Consider the following 23,482-nt stretch of genomic DNA (forward strand, 5'->3'; position numbering starts at 1 on the left):
CACCAACGGGAGATAACTCCCAATAAAAATTTGACAATGCGCATGACCACGTACAGGTAGGTGTATAATGCCGAAGAGGCACATAATGCGGTTGGTGGTCCAATGCCAATGTTTTAACATTTTTAAGCTCTACTTTTCTACAGTGAAACTTAATGACACTTGCTGCAGTTAGAGAAGGCAATAGCAAATGCAATAACTCTAGCTTAGGTCCTGAGATAAATCAAAGAGGCTACGTTGTCTGTTGAATGCTTTAATTTACTTCTACCAAACAATATTCGGAGTTCGGATTAATCCAAACCAGATTAAGACCCAAACAGAAACATTACTATCTAAATATTGCATAAATTAATTTGATTCGATTTATGCGCCTGCTACATATCTCTTATATAATTTAGGAAGTTGAACTTACAGCATGAACAAAGGGTCGGGGCAAAGAATGACAAATTATCAGTCTGAAAAGGGATATTAAAAGTCAACCTATTTTATTATCAATTTTATTTTAACTACAGGTAATATTGAGACATTGCCCATGTTTAATTAAGATTTATGACCGAAAAAAAAGTATATTAGTATAAGAAATGTAGAGCACGATCAGGCAAATTCAGCTTCGTTGGTAAGATTGTGTTTTTAAACATGTAGCCTATATTTCATGTAGGCGTACTGCAAATTACTTTTTGATACAATCGGTTGCCTTTGCTTTCAATTCAGTAAAACCTCCCTGAAAATATTAACAGTTAAACAGTTAAAATAATCGGAGGCCATACGTAGTTTCTTATAGGTAATTTTATTATCATAAGCAGGATCAAAGCGATATAATGACGAATATGCAGCACCATTCGGCAATCCTCGGTAGTTTCCGTAAAGCTGAATCTGTTGCAGAGCACTAGCGTAATTTCGATGCAGCACAGCGCTGACTAAGCATCATAAATGTATCTAAAGGTCTACATACGTGATATACAGCGACGTCTGGGTTTCCACATAGTTCAGCAACAAAGGCTAAGGTACAAGACGACATTCCACCATTACAATGAGTTACCACAGGCTTGGATAAATCCATTCCAGACGCTTTCATTTCTTAATAAGAAAGAAAAGAAAAATTATAACAGAAAAATAAATAATGTGAGTTGACAGTGCGCCAGGGACTCTTTTTTCATGCCTCTGTGATCGTGATGTTCAGGTTGGTTATCAGTAATTCGTCTTTGTGAAAGGAGATGAAATCTTGATCAACCTGGTTGTTCAGTCACCTTGTCGAATTGTCAATAACCTGAAAAACTCGTCAACAACACTCAGACGACTCGGTCATGACGAATACGGTCAGGAAGGGATTACAAGACTCATCAAAGTTCAATATATCGTATCAAGGTGAATTCTAGAATTTGGGCATTTTGATTCATAAAAGACAACTGAGCCTCATGATCATGACGATGAATCAAGATGACAGGGCTGACGAGCCTATCGCCATAATTACCTTGTAGAAGTTGTTCGCGGGATTTCAGTGTTAATGTTTCTTTGTTCACCAAGTTTCCAAATGGTACGTTGACTGCTCCTTGCATATGACCTGCAGAGATTATAAATGGATAGTAAAAGGTTGTCAGGAATGAAAGGGATTCTAAAGAGGTATCGGGGACACTGATAGCATCGATTTGAACCATTCTAATTTTCAGTCAAGAAGTCTGTGGGTCTAAGCATTTGGATAATTACGGGAAGCACAACATAGATTAGAAACCTCATTTCAACTCATTTAAAGGAATATAGTTTATAGTCTTAAAACCGGTTGATATTTCAACTCAATTTCAGCAGTTTTTGCAATTATTTCCTAACTGTGGACCATGAACATTCCCACATGATATCAATGCACATCACCTTCATCACTTTGAATTTGAATTTGGACAAACCTTGTTCAAGGTAGGATGTAGATGGTCGAGAATCACACACAAGAAATTCATTAGAATTGATATTTTTCTTGACATCTTCAAGGGTCCTGTAATATTTCGGATTCCATTTTGCCTTAAATAGTCCTTTCTGAAAAAGAGTAATCCGGGAATTCAATTGAAATATCAGCAATGTGAGCAGATATATATCCAGAAATATGACCAGAAAATAGTTCTTATTGTACGTGAATAGACGTAGACTGAAATGGTTTTCAAGTGTTGAGAGCACATACAAACATGTTTGTATTGCAATGTTCTATTGCATAAACACCCATAGCAATTGTTGACTATTATTTGTACCTGTACACTGGGAATGTCTGCAGTCGAATGATAACCTAGAGATTTCCATTTCTGTAATCCACCATCTAATATTGATACTTTATCATGTCCAAAGATCTACGTAAAAGGAACGAGATTTGCAATTAAAAGAGAAAAATCCTATATATGAAGCCAACGGATGTAATCTATGTTTTGTACTATAATTGCAAGTATAGTCAACTATGCATATCTACAGTAAGTTGGTGAGTTCAGTGATGTTTCTCCAGAATACACTCAGATTGACCCGGCTTCGCCCCCATCTCTCCTTTCAAAGGAAAGAAATTTACAAAGAAGAAACGTCATTCTAAAAGTGCTATTGCACTGTCAACTGTAAACGATATTTCGTATGAGTAATTAAGCCTAACAAAATCATGCAAACCTTAAAATTCCACCAACCCCGTCCAGACATGAAATAACCAGCATTATCAGTATCACTGTAAACAATAACGTGGCTGTCGTTGCCAATACCAACTTCTTGAACCTTCCTTTCAAACACCTCGATTGATGGAATATTTCTGGGATACAGATCAGTATGATCTGCTTCCATTACGTCTATGAAAACTGCTCCAGGAATATGTCCACTGGATAGGTAAAGAAATAAAGAAGAAATCTGCTTATTTAGATCACCAGCTGATAGTGCGGCTGAAAAGGATCTCCTCTCCGTATATCATTGCAGACGAGAACTAGTAGTTACAATCAAACCACATTAGAATTTGGAAACGTTTATGACACCAGAAAAGTGCCTAATGATGTCAAGGTATAAGACGGAGTTCGTAATAGCTTGACATTGTGAAGATGGTAAAATGGTTAAAAAAGATGCTATAGCTATGTCTTCTCGAGATATACCAAGCAGGTCTTGAACCATCCTCACTGTGTCAAGCTTTTACAAACTTTGTCTTATATTAACTTGACATTGTGAAGATGGTTTTGAACTGACTATACCGACTCAATGTTCGCGGCTGGTCACTTTAAAATCTACCTACTTTTTGTATTCGTCGTAGCAGTTCTTCTTACTGGACCAAGAAACATCTACTAACACAATATTAGATGGTAAACCTTTGTCTATCTGATCTTTCAACCATTCACAAGACACCAGAGCTGGGATGTCAGAACCACTCATTCTAATATTCTAAAGAACAACAATACTACCTCTAAGAATGAACATCTCGGCATATATATATCAGTGGACTTATATGGTGTCACTATCATACAAAAGAATCCCTGTTGAATCCAAAAAATCCATAAAACTATGTTATTAATGAACACAATTGTTAAGCTTTTTCAATAATTTTGTGTAGTTTTATGGATAAATACTTAGTTATTTGGATTCATTGGTTCAAAGAGATTAGGGTAGTTGAAATGAAAAAACTATTGACAAATTGGCAAAGCAACTATATAGTCAGAGGGTTACAGATGTGTTTAAATGTGTTGTTAATATAAAATGAATTAAAATCAAAGAAGACAATCATAAATATAATAGTTGTCATTATGACACAAGATACGTCCACTGATAAATATCTTCATTTAATGGCCCAGTTATAAGAGCTAGCTTATTATTTTAACGTTTTATATCTTTACAAAACACAGTATAACAACAATACACAGGTGGCGCTTGCATGCCTCTCCTCTTCCAGTCCTCTAACCACTAGAGGTCACTACCTGTCAAGGAAATATGCAATCTAAATACTCGGAATTTTTCTTTACATATAATTCCATTTTGTACATGATAGCTTTAATTTCATCCTTGACTTGAAATTGCAAGTCATTTTAATATCGAGCCATGGGTTTGGCAGCCGAGTGAAGTTCAGAGTTCACAACCGGCTTGTCATTATCACTATCCACTAATAACAACTCTTATGTAAGATAATATAAAAATATACGGTATATGTAATATGGTTAGACGAATTTAATTACCTTTTCTTACAGCAGCTGTAGGGACAACACCCGGTTAGCTTTCTGGGGTTGTAAATAAAGGCGTCAGTAGCTGTGACGAAACAAGGATAAAATTAAAGCTACACTGAAGTTTTTAAAGAGAGTAGTAATTCAGGTTATAGAAAACCCTGAATTTACAAACCCTATGGAAAAATCAAATTTTTTCTGAATGCATTCAACTTATTTGAATTGAATTTGATTTCTTTTGTTTATTTTAAGTGGTAAAGTTTGATATTATAAAAATATTTAGTGTTTATTTTTTCAGATAAAGATTGGTATTGAAGATGTTTGCCTGCTTGAATGCTGTTACTCCTTCATACCTTATAACAGGTGGAATTGTCATAGGATCCTTAATTATTTGGTACTTAAAACAACGAACAACTACTAAATATAAAGTTGGATTGACCTATAAATCAAATAAAATCAGTAATTATGTTGTAGACAATTGTAAATTATTGGACCAATCAAATCATTTTAAACCACCGATTTTGTTGAGCAATACTCATGTACAAACTGTACTTAGATCATTTGTTCAACAAGCTAAAATCAAAACAAGACGGGAATATATTGAATTTGTTGATGGAGGTACAATTGGACTTGATTGGGTAGAGGAAGGACCAATACTACCACCAACTGCTCCTATTATTGTAGTCTTACCCACATTAACAGGAAGTGTTTCAACTTGCAGTAATTTCTGTCTCAGAGCTAGTCAAAGAGGATACAGGTGTATTGTCTTTAATAAAAGAGGTCATGGTAATACTATATTAAAAACTCCAAAGTTACAAGGCTTTGGAGAGACTGCAGATTTAAGAGAAGCTGTTCTTCATATCCATAAAACATATCCTCAAGCCAGAATGATGATGACTGGTGCTAGTGCAGGTTCAGGATTACTAGTGTCATATTTAGGAGATTATGAAGATCATGCCATTGTTTGCTGTGGTGTTACCGTGGCAGCAGGCTATGACATGGTAGATTTATTTTCAAATTGTCTACCATTGGTGTATGAGGTTATACTACTGTATCATTTGAAGCAAATTTTAACTCAAAACCGCCAAATGTTAGAGAGTGCTGTAGATTTTAAAACTGCTATGTCTGCTTGGAGTTTCACAAAATATGATGGATGTGTTTATGCTAAATTTGGAGGTCAAAGTTCAGCTCTTGAATATTGGAAACAAAATAATCCTATGCGTGCTTTAAATAAAATAAGAGTACCAATTTTAGGAGTCAACAGTTTAGATGATCCTGTATGTGTTAAGGAAAATATTCCCTTTGAATTAATCTCTCAGGATGACAATATGGTATTATTAACAATTAACAAGGGAGGTCACTGTGGTTATTTGGATTCTGACTTGGAATCAAAATGGTTAGACAATATTATTCTAGAATATTTTGATGTCATTTTGAAATATTTAGATGAAAATGATGCTCCAGTTCATGAGTGAAACATTTCTAAGGATATGAACTTTTCTATGGTTCATATTTAGAGCATGATTCACTTTAATTGATGTATTTAATGTGCCAAATGTATATTTAGCTACAATGATCTATGAAATAGTTGGAACATTCTACTTTTGTGGTTTCTTAATCATATTGTTTATTAGAATTTAAAAATCAACAAAAACATTTACTTCTTTTATTTAAATGCCATCTCCATTTTTCATGTGAATTAATTTTGAATATGGTGATAAATTCTTAGCACTATATTTGTATTACCCATAGAACCCATTTGAGGATTTGGCACATATGCCATGCCATGCTAAGAGTATTATGCTGTAGATTAAATTTAGAAAGGACAGCTTGCATCAAAATTCAACCACAAAGAAACCAAATAACTTAATCCTCGAAAAACTTGAGAAAACTAATTTAGTTAAATAAGTTTATTTTGATAAAAACAGATATCTGAGATAAAATTTAATAACAAAGCAAAATGGAGGGAATATTGGTCATTCTGAACCATAACATTTAAATAAACAATTCATAATGTGATTGGTCTTTTTAGGTGTCTGTGAAATAAATTATAATAGAATTATTATTGTTGTATAATGGAATGCTAATTATTTAGACAAAAAAAAAAAAGATATAAAGAAGCAGAACAAAAAATTCAATTTGATCTTAATATATTATATAAGTTATATTTATAATATGTGTATCTAAGTACTCAAAATCAACCTTTAAATAGTTGATATCTAATCACTCCTCTATCATACTTGAAATGCAGTTTAATTGACTCAACTAAAAACTATACAAATACATCTTGAAATTTGAACCTGGTGGTGCGATGTTGATCTTTATACAAGCAATTGACCCCCATATGTCATTTATCAAGTTTTGACACTTGGTACAATATAATGCAAGCCTAAATTTACATTTTAACAAAGAATGAAATTTTCAAATAGTTAAATAGTTTTTCCGTTATGATCGCAGGAATTTTAGATCATCTATTTTGAGGCAAAACCTCTGATAAGTCTCATCAAAATCATTCAATTCATAGTTCATGATCATGATATGTTAATGGTCATGTTTTACTAAATATAATTCCACTATCCCTTTGTTGTGGGCTTAACAGTGTCTTTAATTTCATTGAAATTTAGATATGTTGGCCTACATTGCTTGGCATTGCAATGAACTATTTTAAAATGAAATTCAAATGATTATAACTTTAACTTATAGTTCTTATATCAACATTATTTTATCCAATAACAAATGAGACCTAGGACTGTATATTTGTTATCTATTTGTAAAACAATATAATGGAAAATACAACAAAAACATAAACTGCATAGTTAATGTCATGGCATCATATGTAACATTAATAAATATCAAATTATAATACAATATAACATCAAGTAAATATTCTCTAAATTTTCAACAAATATCACAATAATCTTTTAGTTTTAAACACAGCTATCTGTACCACTTTTCAAAATTAGAATATGATGATCAGTTCTCATCACTACCAGTTAGTTATCACTGATGGCATTCTAATATCAATAATAGATGATTGTGTGAATATTATCAACTGCTTGACAGTTTTTTCAAAAGGAGTTAAATAATATTTGGGCCAAAAGGTATCATGAAATATGGGTCCTTGGTAGCATTAGAAAAGCCAGAAAAACAGGCTATATTTAATTAGAATTTTGGACATAAACTTTATAATCAACAAAATCTAATCCTGAATATGATTTCTTTTGGCAAGGGATTTTGGGTTTGGTTGAATTTGATAAAGGCTGTCAGAACAATCTTGTAAGGAAAACTTCATATATGGTCTTTTTTTAATTGAAAATTGATAAATATGCTTTTTAGTATTTATAAGAAATATAGATACAAGTTTATCAGTACTATCTAAGATGGCGGTTTCTTCTCGTTTCTAACCAGGAAGATGTGACGATTGGTACCAATGGCTATTTTAGGTGGTATATTCTGTCGGTCATTATCTATACAATATACACCTTGAGGTAAATCTACTAACTGACCTGTCGTCTGTAACAACAATGGAAATGTGAAGGAGTTTTTCATGAGAAAACAAGACAGTCAGTCCATAGAAGAAGTCATTGGATATTTTCAACAAAATATTACTCAGAGGAAAGTTGTGTTCTTATCTTATAAGAGTCACAGTTCTATTCTGAAGCTGATATTTAGTTTAGGAAAATCTGTAATATTATTGTTTAGATAAATTTTAACGGACTTAAGGATGTGATCTTGGGATCTACTTACATTTAAAGTTCCTCTATCAATAACTCTAGCCATATTATGATCAGTTCCACCACAGATAATACTGTCTTTACCTAGCCATTGAGCACAGTATAGCTGACTGGAGTTCAGGGCATCTTGAGGTACATCTTTTATTTTAACACCCATAGCAAAATCCCATATCTATGAAATAAAGCTAACTCATTTTTTGCTATCATACTAACAAAATTTCCTCCATTGCGCACTATATGACATGGACATTCTTCATTTCATTAATCAAAAAATGTTATGGAGTTGAATTTATTTGTCTATGCAAAGCTCAACGCTTTTAAATGAATCTAAGTCTTTGCCTTAACCACAAAGAGAATTGCATTAGCTATCTGCATCACTTTTAAAAGTGAAAATACTTATTTCAAATGATTACCTGTAGCACTCTATGTTTTCTCCATGATCCAGTTAATATATGATTATGTACTGGATCTATATCTAATGCATCTCCACAAATATGAGGACCATTTAATCGCCTGAAACATAAATTGATATAAAATTTGTCAATGGACTACACAGAAATTTTGGTCAAGACGCTTTGAATATACATGGTATTATGTAACAAAGTCTGATATTTTATGTCTTTAATGTGAATTGAGATAACTAGTCATCTATTATACAAAGTTGAATACAAATATTTAGAGTTTATAAGAGATTTACATATACAGGTTAAGAAATATGAACTCATACCTAATAGCATGTGCTTGTCTATCATCCCAGTACTGAAAAGCAGAAAATGAAAGATCTAGAGAAAAACTGCATAAATATTACACATGAAATATTCAAAATCTGTTTAATCAGATCACGGATAAGCATAACATAGCTTGCTAAGAAATAGGTTCATCTTATGCTCCACATGTGTATTTCTGTTAAAAAATATATGATTAGGACAGCTGGTTTGGAAATAGAGGTAACCTGCTCCAGAAGTGTAAAATATGTACCTGAACTGTATCATCCCAACCACCAGAGATAAAGATATTGGGATGATTAGGATTATACTGTAGTGCAAACACACGGAATCTGTGACCATCCATCTTATCTCGAGAATCACTGAAATAAAAGGGTTAAATTTTCTCAAAATTGAATTCCAAAATAGTTGAATGCAAATGAACATTGTGCGAATAGTCATCTTTAAATCATATAAAAACATATTTTATGTTATTCAGTAGTGCTCAACAAAAAGGACTCAATAAGCAAGGCTTAGGATTGGGTAAATATATTTCAAAGATGAAGAATGACATTTGAATGAAGACTTAGTCATTACTGGCACCATCACTCCAAATATGGACAGAAGGGTACACTGAAAAGTGATAATAGTAATTGAAAAAAAAAATGAAAACTAACCTGGGTTCTAAAGTTCTCTTACATTGTTTTGTTTCTAAGTCATAAATATGCATAGCAGGGTCAGCACCAGCAGAAACTATATGTGAGCCATCAGGATTTAGAGCTAGAGCTAAAGTTTGTCGTTTCTCATTTACTGTATTTAAACATTTACCCGAAGTGTAGTGCCAGAACTTGATGTTACCAGATGCATCTGAAAATGGAAGCCACCAATGCAATTATTCTTCATCTCAAAAGATATGGTAAGATTAGCATAATTAGAATGGGTTAAAGTACAGCAAATTGCTTTGACATGGGAGTTTAAAAATGGTGGACAAATCTATATAAGTATTTGATTTTTTCATTAAAATGCTTGAAAATAATCCTTGTAAGAAATTTTTCTTCAGCAAATCCAAGAACTTTAGGTTAGGCAAGCTGAGATCTCTGTCTCTCTGTTGTTCAAAATGCATCCAGATGGTTAAAGATCTGAGAAATACCCGAAAACATACAGGAGGCAATAAGGATGTTGCCATATTCTGGTTTATCTCCTAGTTTGTGTGGACGAAATCTGATTTGTGTAACTGGTAGTCGATTGGCTGTTGTATCTTCATCAGATAAACTGTAGAGTATGTGATATGAATTGGCATCGTAGATCTACAAAATATAAACCATCGGATAAACTGTACAGTATGTGATAAATATTGGCAGCATAGATCTATATTAATAAAAAACCATCAGATGAACTGTACGGTATTAGTTGAATTGGCATCATAGATCTATAAATATAAAACCTTCAGGTAAACTGTACATTATACTATAATTACTGGCATAGATCTATAAATTTAAAACCATCAGATAAACTGTACAGTATGCTATAAGTACTGGCACAGGAATGATAAATCTATACATATAAAACCCTCAGATAAACTGTACAGTATGTGATAAGTATTAGCATCTTAGATCTATAAATATAAAACCATCAGATAAACTGTACAGTATGTGATAAGTATTGGCATCATAGATCTAAAAATATAAAACCTTCAGGTAAACTGTACATTATACTATAATTACTGGCATAGATCTATAAATTTAAAACCATCAGATAAACTGTACAGTATGCTATAAGTACTGGCACAGGAATGATAAATCTATAAATATAAAACCCTCAGATAAACTGTACAGAATGTGATAAGTATTAGCATCTTAGATCTATAAATATAAAACCATCAGATAAACTGTACAGTATGTGATAAGTATTGGCATCATAGATCTAAAAATATAAAACCATCAGATAAACTGTACAGTATGTGATAAGTATTGGCATCATAGATCTATATATTCAAAACCATCAGATAAACTGTACATTATGTATAATTACTGGCATCATAGATCTATAAATATAAAACCATCAGATAAACTGTACAGTATATGATAAGTATTGGCATCATAGATCTATAAATATAAAACCTTCAGATAAACTGTACATAATGATATAAGTGTTGGCATCATAGATCTATAAATTTAAAACCATCAGATAAACTGAACAGTATGCTATAAGTACTGGCACAGGAATGATAAATCTATAAATATAAAACCATCAGATAAACTGTACAGAATGTGATAAGTATTGGCATCTTAGATCTTTAAATATAAAACCCTCAGATAAACTGTACAGTATGTGATAAGTATTGGCATCTTAGATCTTTAAATATAAAACCATCAGATAAACTGTACAGTATGTGATAAGTATTGGCAGCATAGATCTAAAATAATATGATATATAATGTAGGTTATGGCATAATAAACCATCAGATAAACTGTAAAATATCGGTACATGATATATTAGCTACAGTCCAGGAGAAAAAATTAAATAACAGATGTTTAATAAATGATTATGAAAGACTGTAGTATAATAATGTTGACAAAGCTTTCAAGTCGTATTGATTACACAATTCTAAATAACTTTTTTCTTATATCAATTCTGTTATATATGGTAACATAAGTCAGTATCAAATCTATGTATTGTGTTATTAGAGCTAAAATGTTCATGTCCTTTACCCTAACCAATTCTATCCCTAAAGTATCTGTATGTCATAAAATTTAGTACCAATATTAAGCCAAGCATATAAATTTTCAGAATGTTTTAGAATCAAATAATTCATCAAGATTGCAGTGAATAATTTGAAAAAATGATAATAAACAGAGAATGTAAAGATCAATAAGTGAAATGTAGGTGTTGATTGATGACTAGTTAATCACATCGTTATCTCGTTAATTACCATAATTAAACAATAAACACCTAATATTATTAATCAATTGAACATATCTACATAATACTTGTATTGATTTCCAATCAGTAGAGATCAACTATTGATTTCTTTAAGACTCTTGATTCAAAGTTCACTTATACTCAACAAAATCTAAACTCATAAACAAAAGAGTTCAATAATTCAGAGTTTGTTCAAGTCAAAGGCTTTATCTATAATTATTGCATGTCAAAATAAATTCCAGTACAAAACCTTGCAATGTCTTTTGTAAAAGAATTCAAACAATAACTGTGTTTGGATTTTAGTAACTTAATATTATATTTAAAAAAATTATTCAATGTCAAGTTTCAAGGTACAACATAGTGCTTGAGAATTAATATTTTTTTTCAAAAAAAATATGAAGTAATATAATCTAATATTTGCTTTGTATTTTTGACAGGTCCAATAAAACCAAGAGAGGTCAACTGTCTTCAATATTCTATTATAGTAATCAATCACAAATAGATATTTTCTAACCCTTAAACACCACTTAACAATACAAACTATTGTATATCAAATCATTTAGACCTACTATTGACATTTTTTGTTCAAAATCTAATAACACAGATCAAATGTCACAATTGCCTTCTATTGACCATTTATAAGTTATTCTGTTATTCTCACAAACAAATTTATCATTTTTTATTCATGGATTAATATTTCATTTGCTTGAATTGTTAATTAAAATAGGTGACCCTGCCACCTCAAATTAAGAAAGCAATCTTGTAATGAAAATTAAGATAAGTTTTTACACAGCCCAGATTTTTATATTGTTATAAAAAATTGAATTGAAATGAAATGAATGTAGTTCTTCCTCCTACTTTTCTGCCTGTAGCAGAATGGCTTAGGTTTATTGTGCCATCCAAATGACTAGACACTTCATGCCATTCCTTCCAACCAGCATTACTGACGGGATGGAACAGAAAAAGTATGAAGGTATTATCTTTATCCAGGTCGGCATTGAACACTGGACCTCGCCAGCAAGGTTAGCAAGCAAGTATCTAACTCATTGAGCCATTTCAGATTGTTATCAAGAGATTGTTATAAACAGAGATATAGATTTACACTAACCAGAAGCACAGATATCTGAAGTTTCATTAATAAAAATAAGAAATTATTCATTTAGCAAGATAGTTGGTGAACATATTTGCATTTTGTAGTTATATTATAATGAATCTTCAGATGTATAACAGAATTCACCAAATATTCATCATCACTTCACATACAAACTCACCTTGATGGTTCCATCACATAAACCAACAGCTAAATGATTTCCTGATGGACTAAATCGACAACACATTATATCAGCTGGACATTCTCTACAACAGACAATAAATAATCTTTATTTTTTACTATTATCTTTCATGAAGAAACATTGATGGTAATAAGGGCATGTTCTGAAGCTTAAACGTTTTTTTTTAATAGTTATCCAGGTACCCTAGTAGAAACACCTTTAACAGGGAGATATTACAAATAATATCATAATATCTACATTGGAAAATCTTTATCTTGCTATCGAGCTAAAATATCTGAAAATCTGAAAAGGAGTATGCATATAATGTATTTTCTGCGGGTAACTTTTTACATCAAATTATAAATAAAATTGAAGTTATTTAAATTCAAAACAAAATTTTGAATGTCTTTTGTAATTAGACTTAATAATAACGAGACAAACAAAGATTCATTTTGGCATTTTATTTTTTCTATTCAATTTAACATATTTGATTGATTAATTTTTCAACTGTAAGCCCTACTACCCTTGACTTTTTTGTTTATCATATTACCTATTGTTATGAGGTACTATGTATGTTGAATGTAGAAATATTAGCCCTTCTCTAATAATAAATTAATAAAAGAGGTAGTCAACCTGAAATATGTCAGTAAAGGTTATCTATGACTCTCTATGTAAATATATTGATATTTTTTTTGTAGTTATTAGTTATTTATGAGACTTTTATTTTTGGGTTTATTCAGTTACCGGTTATCCAGGTTCTTGAGAAAACCAAAAATATTATGTACCAGTATTCAAATATAAGCTTCTTCACTAAGTTCCATTCTTTCCTGATAAACTTGTCTTTGAAACATGTTTCTTTATTACTGATTAGTTGATATGCATCCCAGTATTTATACATATATTAATTTTCCAAGTTCTGTATTGTATAAGATTATATATCAAATATCAAATTAACCAAAACTTTGACTTTGACATGGTCTCTATATTGCATTTGCAGAAAAAAATTAATCAAGGATTTGACATACACAAAGCAAAAAAATATATTTAAGAATGTCTTTAGAAACTAGTTGAGCTGATTTGTCACAATGAATCCCACCTAACAGATATCTAAACATTTCCTTTCACTACTCAGAACATATAAGCTTAATTATTGTATCAATGGTCAAACATGATCATTTGTACAACTTTGTTTTCTTTTGAATTTCTAACATGCACTTTATTGCTTATTTTCCATTCCCACTTGTAAACCTTATAGCTAATTCATTTGATATTATTATTTACTCAACGACCCCAGGGAGCTCAGAATAGAATTTTATTGTCACTTCACAAGTATTCAAAAGAAGATTTTTATTTGTATTTAATAAACAAAAAACACACCTTGATTGAATGAGTGGCTGGAGTTGATTGGTGGGTGTGACTAAGAATAGGAGTGCTTACACATGAACGTGCCCTAACATTGTGTTACCTATAAACATGGATCATCTTCTATTCATAGTTACATGTGATAAACTAGTATAATAATATATACTTACAAAGTTTCAAGCAATTTCAGGTTCCCCTCCAAATAAGGACCCGTTTTCTTTTGAGATCCGAAGTCATTACTATAGTCACTTGCGATGGTTTTCTGACTTCTCTCTGAGGCCGCACTAGCCGGGCGAGGGGTTGGAAACATTGTCAATGCGGTGGTCATATCTTCTAATGAATAATAAAGTTGAATTCTTTAGTATAAGCCCGCGGTTTACTGTCAATCGATAAAAATAACTCGTCACCTTGGCTTCATGTAAACTATCCTTAGGTCAAGGACGCCTGACATAGCCTCGAAGTGAATAAATCATTAATGCCCATTTGATAAAATTTGTCATTCGTTTTATCAGAAATTACTTTATTTTATCTTAAAGGCTATAGTTGGATTAGAAAAAAGTATATTCGTAATGTTCTATTATCATATTGCTTTAAATTCCTGATTTTTGTAGAATCGAACTTTGTTTTCATCAATTTATCTGCAGAATACTAACATGGCTGGTTCATGTAAAACTAAAAGTTATCAAGCAAGGGATTAGTCCTAAAACATTATGTTAAATTCTTTCTTTTTTGCAAGGTGACAGCCCTTGGGTTATGTTGAAACATTTCAGAGCAGACATTTTGCAATATTTTTTTTATCGATTATTCGCTTCTAGTAGAGTCTGCTGACATCTTTTCCAAAAAGATTCTGCAACTGTAAGCCAACACAACACTCTCTCCTCACTGACCTTACTCAGTAAAAATTACTGTCCTTACACTCAGTCTCTGAGTACTCTGAACACTTTGTCAACCTGTAATTTCTGAATTGATTATTCAGTATTTTATCAAGAAATTAAAATCAAATATTCAGTTGCATGTCATTACCATTCACTTTGGCACAAGACACTGGTAAAATTTTCATCACTAGAAAACCCCAGGCCTGACTCCAAATTGAGCCTAAAATGTTTCAAGACGCAAATAACTGATATGATTATATTCTGAAATTAGTTGTCAATGATGCCCTTGATTTTGAATAGCTTGAAGTGTTCAGTCAGTGATGCAGTAATGAGACACTGTACAGTTAGCCTTGCCAAGTTTTCCTTATGGCACTGGTTGGAATTGCCCTTATCATGAGTTCAATGAGCTAAAGAAAAGCAAGACAAATAACCTATTTCATTTTGTTTTTTCAGTAAGAGATGATGAACTAGAAGACCATTATGATGGTAGTTGGTAGTAGAAGAGTTGTTGTAACTGGGCTAGGATTAGTGACATGTTTAGGAACTGGTGTTAGACATGTCTGGAAGAATCTGGTAAATGGTGGATGTGGCATCACTAACTTAACCTCTGATGGTTGGTTTTTCTTATCATTTCTTGCAGGTTTTAAGCTATGGTTGAATCCCAGATAATAAGTTTAAATTGGGCAGTTTTGCAAGAAATATTTTTACTTAGAGCACATGTATAAGTAATTTGTTTGTATAAATCATGTAACTGTGTGTGCTTATTTCGCAATTTTTCAGGTATTGAATTAAAAGTATTTTTTTAATTGTAGATTTCCAAACAATTCCAAGCAAAGTTGTAGGAATTGTTCCAAAAGGTTTGAATGAAGGTCAACTTAACCTAGAACAGTTTTTGACCCCAGCTGAATTAAGGGGTCTTCCACTGCCTTCAGCTTATGCTTTAGTGGCTGCAGAAGAGGCACTGGACATGGCTAGATGGAAACCTAATTCAGAGGAAGAGAAATACAGATCAGGTAAATAATGGAGTTATCTCCCTTATATCATAATTGATATTTATTTAACATACTTGCTGTTGATATTTCACAGATCAGTTTTTCTTTCTTGTTGACACTAGTACTTTATGTATCTGCCAGTAGACACTTCCAATAGATACAGCATTTTATACTTGTAATGGAAGCATGTCTGAAATCATTGTAAACGGCTCACTAATAATTTTTAAATAACTGCCCCTTATCACAATATTTGCAGGTGTAATTGTTGGTACAGGAATGGTACCATTAGATGAAATATGTAATGTCGGTCAAGTATTAAGAGAGAAAGGATATAAAAGAGTCACACCACATTTTATACCTAACATATTACCCAATATGTCTGCTGGACATGTCAGTATTAAATTTGGATTAAAGGTGGGTAGTGTTAAAGATTGACAGTTTTCTGCTTGCCTAATCAGAAGCAGGGCTCAGGTAGTTAGACCATTGCTAAATATCCTGAGGACTTGGAGCTAGATCACTGATCTATCCACCTGTTTCTCCTGTCAATGATGCAGTTCTGGAAAGCAGAAATGAAAAAAGTAATTTGGGCTCTAAGCACGTGAAATAGAAGAGTGTGGCTCCTGTCTTGTCTAATTGTTAACTACAGAGTGTTATCAATCTCCCTTAGCCCAACTGGATGTACCCAAATCTGGGTGAATTCACAATGCCAACATAAACCAGCCAATACATTGGAAATATAGGGTATCTTTGGGTTTTGTAATGTTATTGTGAGTAATGGTTGGAAATGTCAATACGGACTACAGATGAGTCATTCTTCTCTGTTTAAGGGTCCTAATCATACACCATCAACTGCCTGTACAACTGGACTACATGCTATTGGAGATGCATTCAGAATGATCCAGTATGGAGATGCTGATGTGATGGTAGCTGGTGGTACAGAGTCATCTGTCTCGCCTCTGGCAATGGCTGGCTTTTGTAGAATGAGAGCACTTTGTACGAACTTCAATGACAGGCCCAAAGAATCATCAAGGCCCTTTGATAGAGATCGAAATGGTTTTGTTATGTCAGAAGGGTGTGGAATATTAGTCTTAGAATCTTTAGAACATGCTTTGGAGCGTCAGGTACCAATCTATGCAGAGATCATGGGTTATGGTCTGTCAGGAGATGCTCATCATATTTCAGCACCTTGTGAAGACGGAGAAGGAGCATTGAGGTGTATGAAGTCTGCTTTAAAACACTCGAATATAGAACCTAGCCATGTTGGGTATATCAATGCTCATGCCACCTCAACATATTTAGGAGATATTGCTGAATCTAAAGCAATAGAAAAACTCTTCAATTCACAAAATAAGGATGTGTTTGTTTCATCAACTAAAGGTGCTATTGGACATTTACTAGGTGCTGCTGGGAGTGTGGAAGCAATCTTCACCATATTGTCATGTAAGACTGGTATAATTCCACCAACACTCAATCTTCATAATGTTGATACTGGGTGTGATTTGAACTATGTAAGGACAAACAGTGAGAAATGGACATCAAATTTTGATAAAAAAATAGCCTTGACTAATTCTTTTGGTTTTGGTGGTACTAACGGTAGTTTATGTGTTTCAGAATTCCTTCCATAAAAATTACTCTAAAATGTTTTTTTCTGTGTTTTTGGTAAGCCATCTGGCACTATCTATCAACAAATTTTACACCAACAAGTTTAAACACGTTACATTCTTAACATGAAATGAGTTAATAAAAAAAACCTGTAAGATAATCCACATAGTACCCCAAGTTTCCATTTTTCTTCTGTTAGGGAGGTAAGAAGGAATAATTCATATACCTGTTTGAGGGACAGTGCATATGATAGCCTGCAAGGAAGTCTTTAACGCACTGGACATGAGGATAGTCTAATTCGCACATTTGATTTATGAACAATTGTAGGAAAACGGCACATTGGAGTCTAATTCTGATAGCTGTTATAGATAACTGTTAGCTCTACCATATTGTGTGCCCCTTTTATAGATGAATGGTATATTGTTCCTCAATGGATCAGCCTAAGACGGTAGTCACTAGTTCTATAAAGCAGGTAGTAAAGCAGGTATTTTGACAAAAAGAACTAAAAGAATTCGCACTGGCTATTTGCACCATCACGATGCGTGTTCTCTTGACTGCTAACAACGGTTCGGATAAGATAGGACGCGCTAGAGTTTGGTTTCTTTTTAAAGTCGTGAAGCCATTTTGATTGTCAAGAATGATCTTAAGTGACTTTGTTAGAATTAGTTAGGGATGGTCATATGTTTTTTAATGACCATTTCTGTACCGTCGCTGTACGAATAGCCACGGCCAAAAAAAAAATTAGCTGGGAACTGAAGACAATCACATTGTTTTTAATTTGACAATACCATAACCACCACTCCCCCGATTTGAAAAGGGCCTCGATGACCTCATAAGATGGTCAGATAAGTAGTTATACACTCTCTGAATCTGAATCTGAAATACGACCCTGTTTTCTGTTCTAAACAGAAACTAATATAGGATGTCGGTTTATGTAAATTTATTGTTATATATGGTCTCTGTAGTTTTCTAATATGACCAAATCAATTGTCTATCTTGTTAAGATTAGTTGTGTCTATTGATTTAAAGTGTAGGTTTGATAACTGTTCCTTTAATTGGATAATACATCTTCAATATATCAAGAGAATCAAAATATATCTCTCTTCCATACAGAGAAAATGTCCAGTATATTTCATATTTGAGATAAAATAAGAATAAAGTTGACCATATGTCAAAATGTCCTTGCACTATCTTGACCATTATAATATCAATAGATCTGATTAACGGGATATAATCGATTTCAGCTATCTTTTTCGCTGTCAGAATTCAAATCCGACGTTCTGTTTTCGAACAGTTCAATAAAAACGTACCTTAGACTATATGATTATTTCGATGGCATTATTCAGGTGCGTGTACACGAACAGTCTTGGTCACCGATTTGTGTCGCCGACTAGAATTTTTGAAGAGTTTCACCGACCGACAGGCTGCGGGCACAAGAGGTGTATAACAAAACCCGTTATATATTCAGAATTTGTTTTAATAACAATATGATAACAAGAAAGTAACAAATCAACATAATCTATAGGCGCGTACTAAATTATATGGACGTATATCATCTATATACGAACATATAGTACGGTGGTCAACATTTACAATATAAACTGAACACCAGATGTAGAAGAACCTTGCTTATATTGGCGAGATCTCAAATAAACTGACACAGACGTTACAGATTTCAACAACTTTGCATTCATCACATGTAAAAAAAAGTTCAAATTCGTGATTAAAATTTAATGTTTAAGTTTTAATACATTAGAAGTCAATTATCAATGCCAACCAAAAATGACTCATTTTCCATAGCCTAAAAGTTTGTAGCGATTTTTTGACACCAAAAGTAGGCTTATATGTATAACTACATTCAGTTAATGCCATCAATATTAAAAAATTTGACTTGAAACAAGTTTAATCCAAATTAGATATTTGTAATCTTATGCTATGACCTATGCATGTTTAACTTCATTTATGAATGATGGCTTAATGCAAATACGTGACATTTTCTCGATACAATTTTTATTCGAATTACAATTGGTATCAATGCATTTTTAACACAATAATGAGTTGATAAATCGATAAAATGTATTATGATTTATGGTAATTTATTTTAATTTATTCAGAAATGCAATGATTTTCCTTTAATATCTAACTATTTATTTAAATCTGTTGTTAAACATGAAATCAATGGAGATAAGCTATTCAGTGATAATTTATTTATAATGTAGGAGTAGATCTATATTTAAGATGTAACAGGTTTTGTTAGTTTGATTCCTGTGTTTTGTAAATACTGAGAGGTGTATCTGGTTCAGGACTGGGTCGGTTATCTCTCTGCAATCTTGAATTTTCAAGTATATTAAGTTGAGACATTTAGGTAGAAATTCTTTTTAAAAAATCGTCCCATTAGTGTGAAGTAATGAAGTTTATAAAACAACGATTTCTGTATTGATATCAACAGAAATATGTAGAATAATTTTACAATGTTAACAGAAATTGATAAATATGTAACCAAAGGTAACAATTCTTTTTGAGGATAACCAAACCCTAAGTAGAGCATTACAGCCCCATCTTTAAGATCCAACTCGAGTGGAACAAGTTCACTATGGTCCACAGCTTTGCGGAAAGGGGAGTGCTGTCGATTGAGTCCTTTGTGATTAGATTACCTCCTGTATGCTATTATTATACTAATAAATAATTAGCAAGCCCTAATTGATAAGCTTTCTAGAAACACCCCGTGTATTTCTTATATATATTTGATATCAATATTACATGAAGCAACAACAAATTTAAGGATGTACTCAACGTTGGACTGCAGCCAAAACTGCTAAACTTAAAATATAATAAATGATACCCTGGTTCGAACTCTTCCGAGCTAGTAGAATTTAAAAGAAAAAATTATTTCAGATGAATTCATTAACATGGGATGGTTAATTAGTACATGATAATTCTAATATATTTCACTTATATACCCCAATATAGTTTACACCATTTCCTTCAAAAGTCTTTGAATCAGGTCAGTGATTACTGCTGAAACTTATTGATGCCACAATGCATTTTGGTGATAGTTTCGAAAGATAATTCCAGTTGTAAACTTGAGCACAATACCCTTCATAGTATAAATGTTTATCAGAAGTATATCATAAATATTTTAAGCTATAAAAGAGCTATATCACTATATGCGCAGCACTAAGAATGACCATTCTGAACTGCTGTAAATTCCAGTAAAGTTTTCAAATATTCAATTGTAGATTTAGCTATCCACGATTTTGAGAATGGTCCGTCCACGAAACCAGCATGGCCACCATAGTCTGTAGTAAGAAGAAACATGTAATGTGAACTAGTAAATAGATCAAAGGGAATGACGTCATTTGAGCACATTGGGTCATCTAAACTATTTATACACAGAACTGGTGTAGAAATTTCATCTACATCACGAAGTGGACTGTTATCTTCCCAAAATTCTTCCGTATTTGTCACACCAGATAATTTGCAATAAAACTGTTCTGTAAATTGATTAACAGACCACGTTTTTAACACATGACGCATGTCTAAAATCCTTGAAAACGTCTTAAAATACCTACTTATCACACTTTTAAAATAACTTAAATATAAAATTTCATAAAATTTTGGGATTTTCTCGCTATAAACTGTCTCGGAATCGAACGTGGACGAGATACAGACTGCGGATTGTAAATACGACGAAGAACCGTATTCACCACAATAGGACATCAGTAAGTCTGCTCCTGATCCGATACCGACAACTGATATGATCACATTCGGGTATGTATACTTTAAATACTGTATCACTTCACGTAAGTCTGATGGATCACCATAATTGAGTAATTTGGCAGTGGTCAGTTTATTACCACCTTGTCCTCTTCCTTGAAATAAAATAGGTCTATAATGATTGGTTATCACTTCCTCAAATATTCCTTCCACTAATCGTCTACTTCCGGTGTAATCCGGAAGTACCATCACAATGGGCGCGGAATCACTGATGGTAGAAATATTCACTACTTCACTAATTGACACAATTCCGTAGTCTTCCATTTGAAGGTATTTCTTGGATAACTGGTTCTCACGACTAATACCTGGCATAAATCCAAGAATTGTCTGCACGTGTGAACTTCTGATCAGTAAAGATGGTCTGAATTCAGATTGCATCGTCTGGCATTTCTGAAGTATCTGTTTTGTCAAGGATGATTCTTTATAATAACATTTGGGTACACATGTTTTCGTCCTAAATAATGATTTTAGATAAACAAGAGCTGTTAGTGTCAGTGTACCAAGAAATGTGATAAATACTGTTATGGGGTATGATAGGAACATATAGGCTATCGTCGACAGGAACATCATACCTGTCCGTTTATATCCATAAATTTTTGACGGCCATCGTCTGAAAGTAGAAATAGAGAAGGTTTTAAAATAAAAGCAAAGTGTTTAGATTCTTCACTTGTCTTATTATCTCGTTTAATGTCCTATCAAACTCTTTTCTCTCAGAACAAATAACTCTACTGTAATCGGATTCATATTAGGAATTCAATCTTTGCAAATTTTCATTTTCTCTCATTTAAATATCTGTTATTGATACAGTATAAATGATAACAAATTATCGATAACAATCGATAGCAATTTGTTATTTCATGTAATGATGTCTCGATAAGATTTCATTGTTATCAAGTAAATACAATAACTCAAACATCGTAGTATAGTTTTATATTTTTAAATCTGTTGTTTTATTTATCAACCATAAATGGGCCATGAGTATATCGTTTTAGAGGCCGGACTTCCGGTCATAGTTCCGGTACAGGTCACGGCATTTCATGTGTTTTCATTCATGCTGTATGCTATTACTACAGCTATATTCATTCAGGAAAATATCAACACAACAGGAAGTTAGGTGATATCTTTGTAATGTGAATTAAAAGATTTGTTATTCAGTAAAAACTTCTTTCAATATGTTAAGATTAATTCAGGCATATCATATAAATCATAATTGAATAGATCAACTAAATGTGAGGTTTAAGTCGTGCATAATGGCTTGAACTATTCATTACGTCAAAAATCCTTACCATTGTATTTACCTACTTGCTTTAAACTGCCGTATGAATCTTTTCATTGAGCATGTCAAAAACGAAATTTTTAATTTTAGGCCTACATATCATCATTCTCACGATCGATATAGCGATAAAATGAGCGCCTCGATATTTTATTAAATCTAAATACCTTGACCGTTTTCTATGAAATAAAATCCTATACGTCAATTTACATCAAAAAGAAACGCTCACCATGCAGCGTAAACATTTGCATTTTACATTCTTATACAATAATATATTCTGTAAAATCTAGAGGAGTGATTTCCATACGAAATTATCGTGTCCAACGAGGTTTACAGATTGCAATATGATAACTGAAATTTATCCCAAGCGTAGTAATGCGACACACATTTTTTTTTATCTAATTAAAAACAGATTTCTTATCATCGAATCTCATGTATAACGCTAGATCGAATTACGAAAAACCTATATTGAAAGCACCTATAAATGCACGATCTTAGTTGTAGACTCCCCTTCTAGATGTAAAAGTCAAGAGTATCACAAAATTTATACACTTCCATGGACATCTATCAACTAAGTAAGGGAATAACAATAAATGCCCAGTTACAGAGATCTTTGCTGGATACAATGTCAGTCATCTGCTTTCAGAATGGAGTGATTTATTTTACTCTTATAAAGAGACTCCACTGAAGATCACAGTGATAATAACAATCGCATATTGATGATGGATACTCACTGATTAAACAAATGTTAAACTAAAATCTGAATTAGAGAGGGTCGAATATGACTTTTTTATGCAGTGAATTGTCTGCATTTTTTCATCT

At 32.5% G+C, this 23,482-nt stretch overlaps 5 protein-coding genes across 5 annotated transcripts; 2 read left to right on the forward strand and 3 right to left on the reverse strand.

Annotated features, from left to right (window-relative positions):
* Positions 1-883: 883 nt before the first annotated feature.
* Positions 884-2,826, reverse strand: LOTGIDRAFT_115146 (hypothetical protein; the record flags this gene model as incomplete). The annotated part of the gene is made up of 5 exons (XM_009053768.1): positions 884-1,074; positions 1,469-1,609; positions 1,896-2,022; positions 2,232-2,327; positions 2,629-2,826. Coding segments are annotated over 5 exons (753 nt in total), but the record flags the coding sequence as incomplete, so codon positions are not given.
* Positions 2,827-4,738: 1,912 nt separating this feature from the next.
* LOTGIDRAFT_84384 (hypothetical protein) lies at positions 4,739-5,593 on the forward strand (the record flags this gene model as incomplete). The annotated part of the gene is made up of 1 exon (XM_009053594.1): positions 4,739-5,593. A coding segment is annotated over one exon (855 nt), but the record flags the coding sequence as incomplete, so codon positions are not given.
* Positions 5,594-6,043: 450 nt separating this feature from the next.
* Positions 6,044-14,575, reverse strand: LOTGIDRAFT_231596 (hypothetical protein). Its single transcript, XM_009053769.1, has 9 exons — positions 14,312-14,575; positions 12,780-12,864; positions 9,749-9,893; positions 9,264-9,453; positions 8,861-8,969; positions 8,610-8,641; positions 8,296-8,395; positions 7,896-8,054; positions 6,044-7,661 (listed from the first exon to the last, which is right to left on the reverse strand). The coding sequence occupies exons 1-9, from the start codon at positions 14,467-14,469 to the stop codon at positions 7,524-7,526; spliced, it is 1,116 nt and encodes a 371-aa protein (XP_009052017.1). The 5' UTR covers positions 14,470-14,575; the 3' UTR covers positions 6,044-7,523.
* A 924-nt stretch (positions 14,576-15,499) lies between these two features.
* LOTGIDRAFT_115074 (hypothetical protein) lies at positions 15,500-17,633 on the forward strand (the record flags this gene model as incomplete). The annotated part of the gene is made up of 4 exons (XM_009053770.1): positions 15,500-15,629; positions 15,829-16,029; positions 16,265-16,422; positions 16,836-17,633. 4 exons carry the CDS (start codon positions 15,500-15,502, stop codon positions 17,631-17,633), a joined length of 1,287 nt encoding a protein of 428 aa, XP_009052018.1.
* A 3,181-nt stretch (positions 17,634-20,814) lies between these two features.
* On the reverse strand, positions 20,815-21,723 carry LOTGIDRAFT_64820 (hypothetical protein; the record flags this gene model as incomplete). Its single annotated transcript, XM_009053584.1, has 1 exon — positions 20,815-21,723. A coding segment is annotated over one exon (909 nt), but the record flags the coding sequence as incomplete, so codon positions are not given.
* Between the last annotated feature and the right edge of the window lie 1,759 nt (positions 21,724-23,482).

This window comes from Lottia gigantea (assembly GCF_000327385.1).
Source record: "Lottia gigantea unplaced genomic scaffold LOTGIsca_20, whole genome shotgun sequence".
In the NCBI taxonomy this organism is placed as follows: Eukaryota; Metazoa; Mollusca; class Gastropoda; family Lottiidae; genus Lottia; species Lottia gigantea.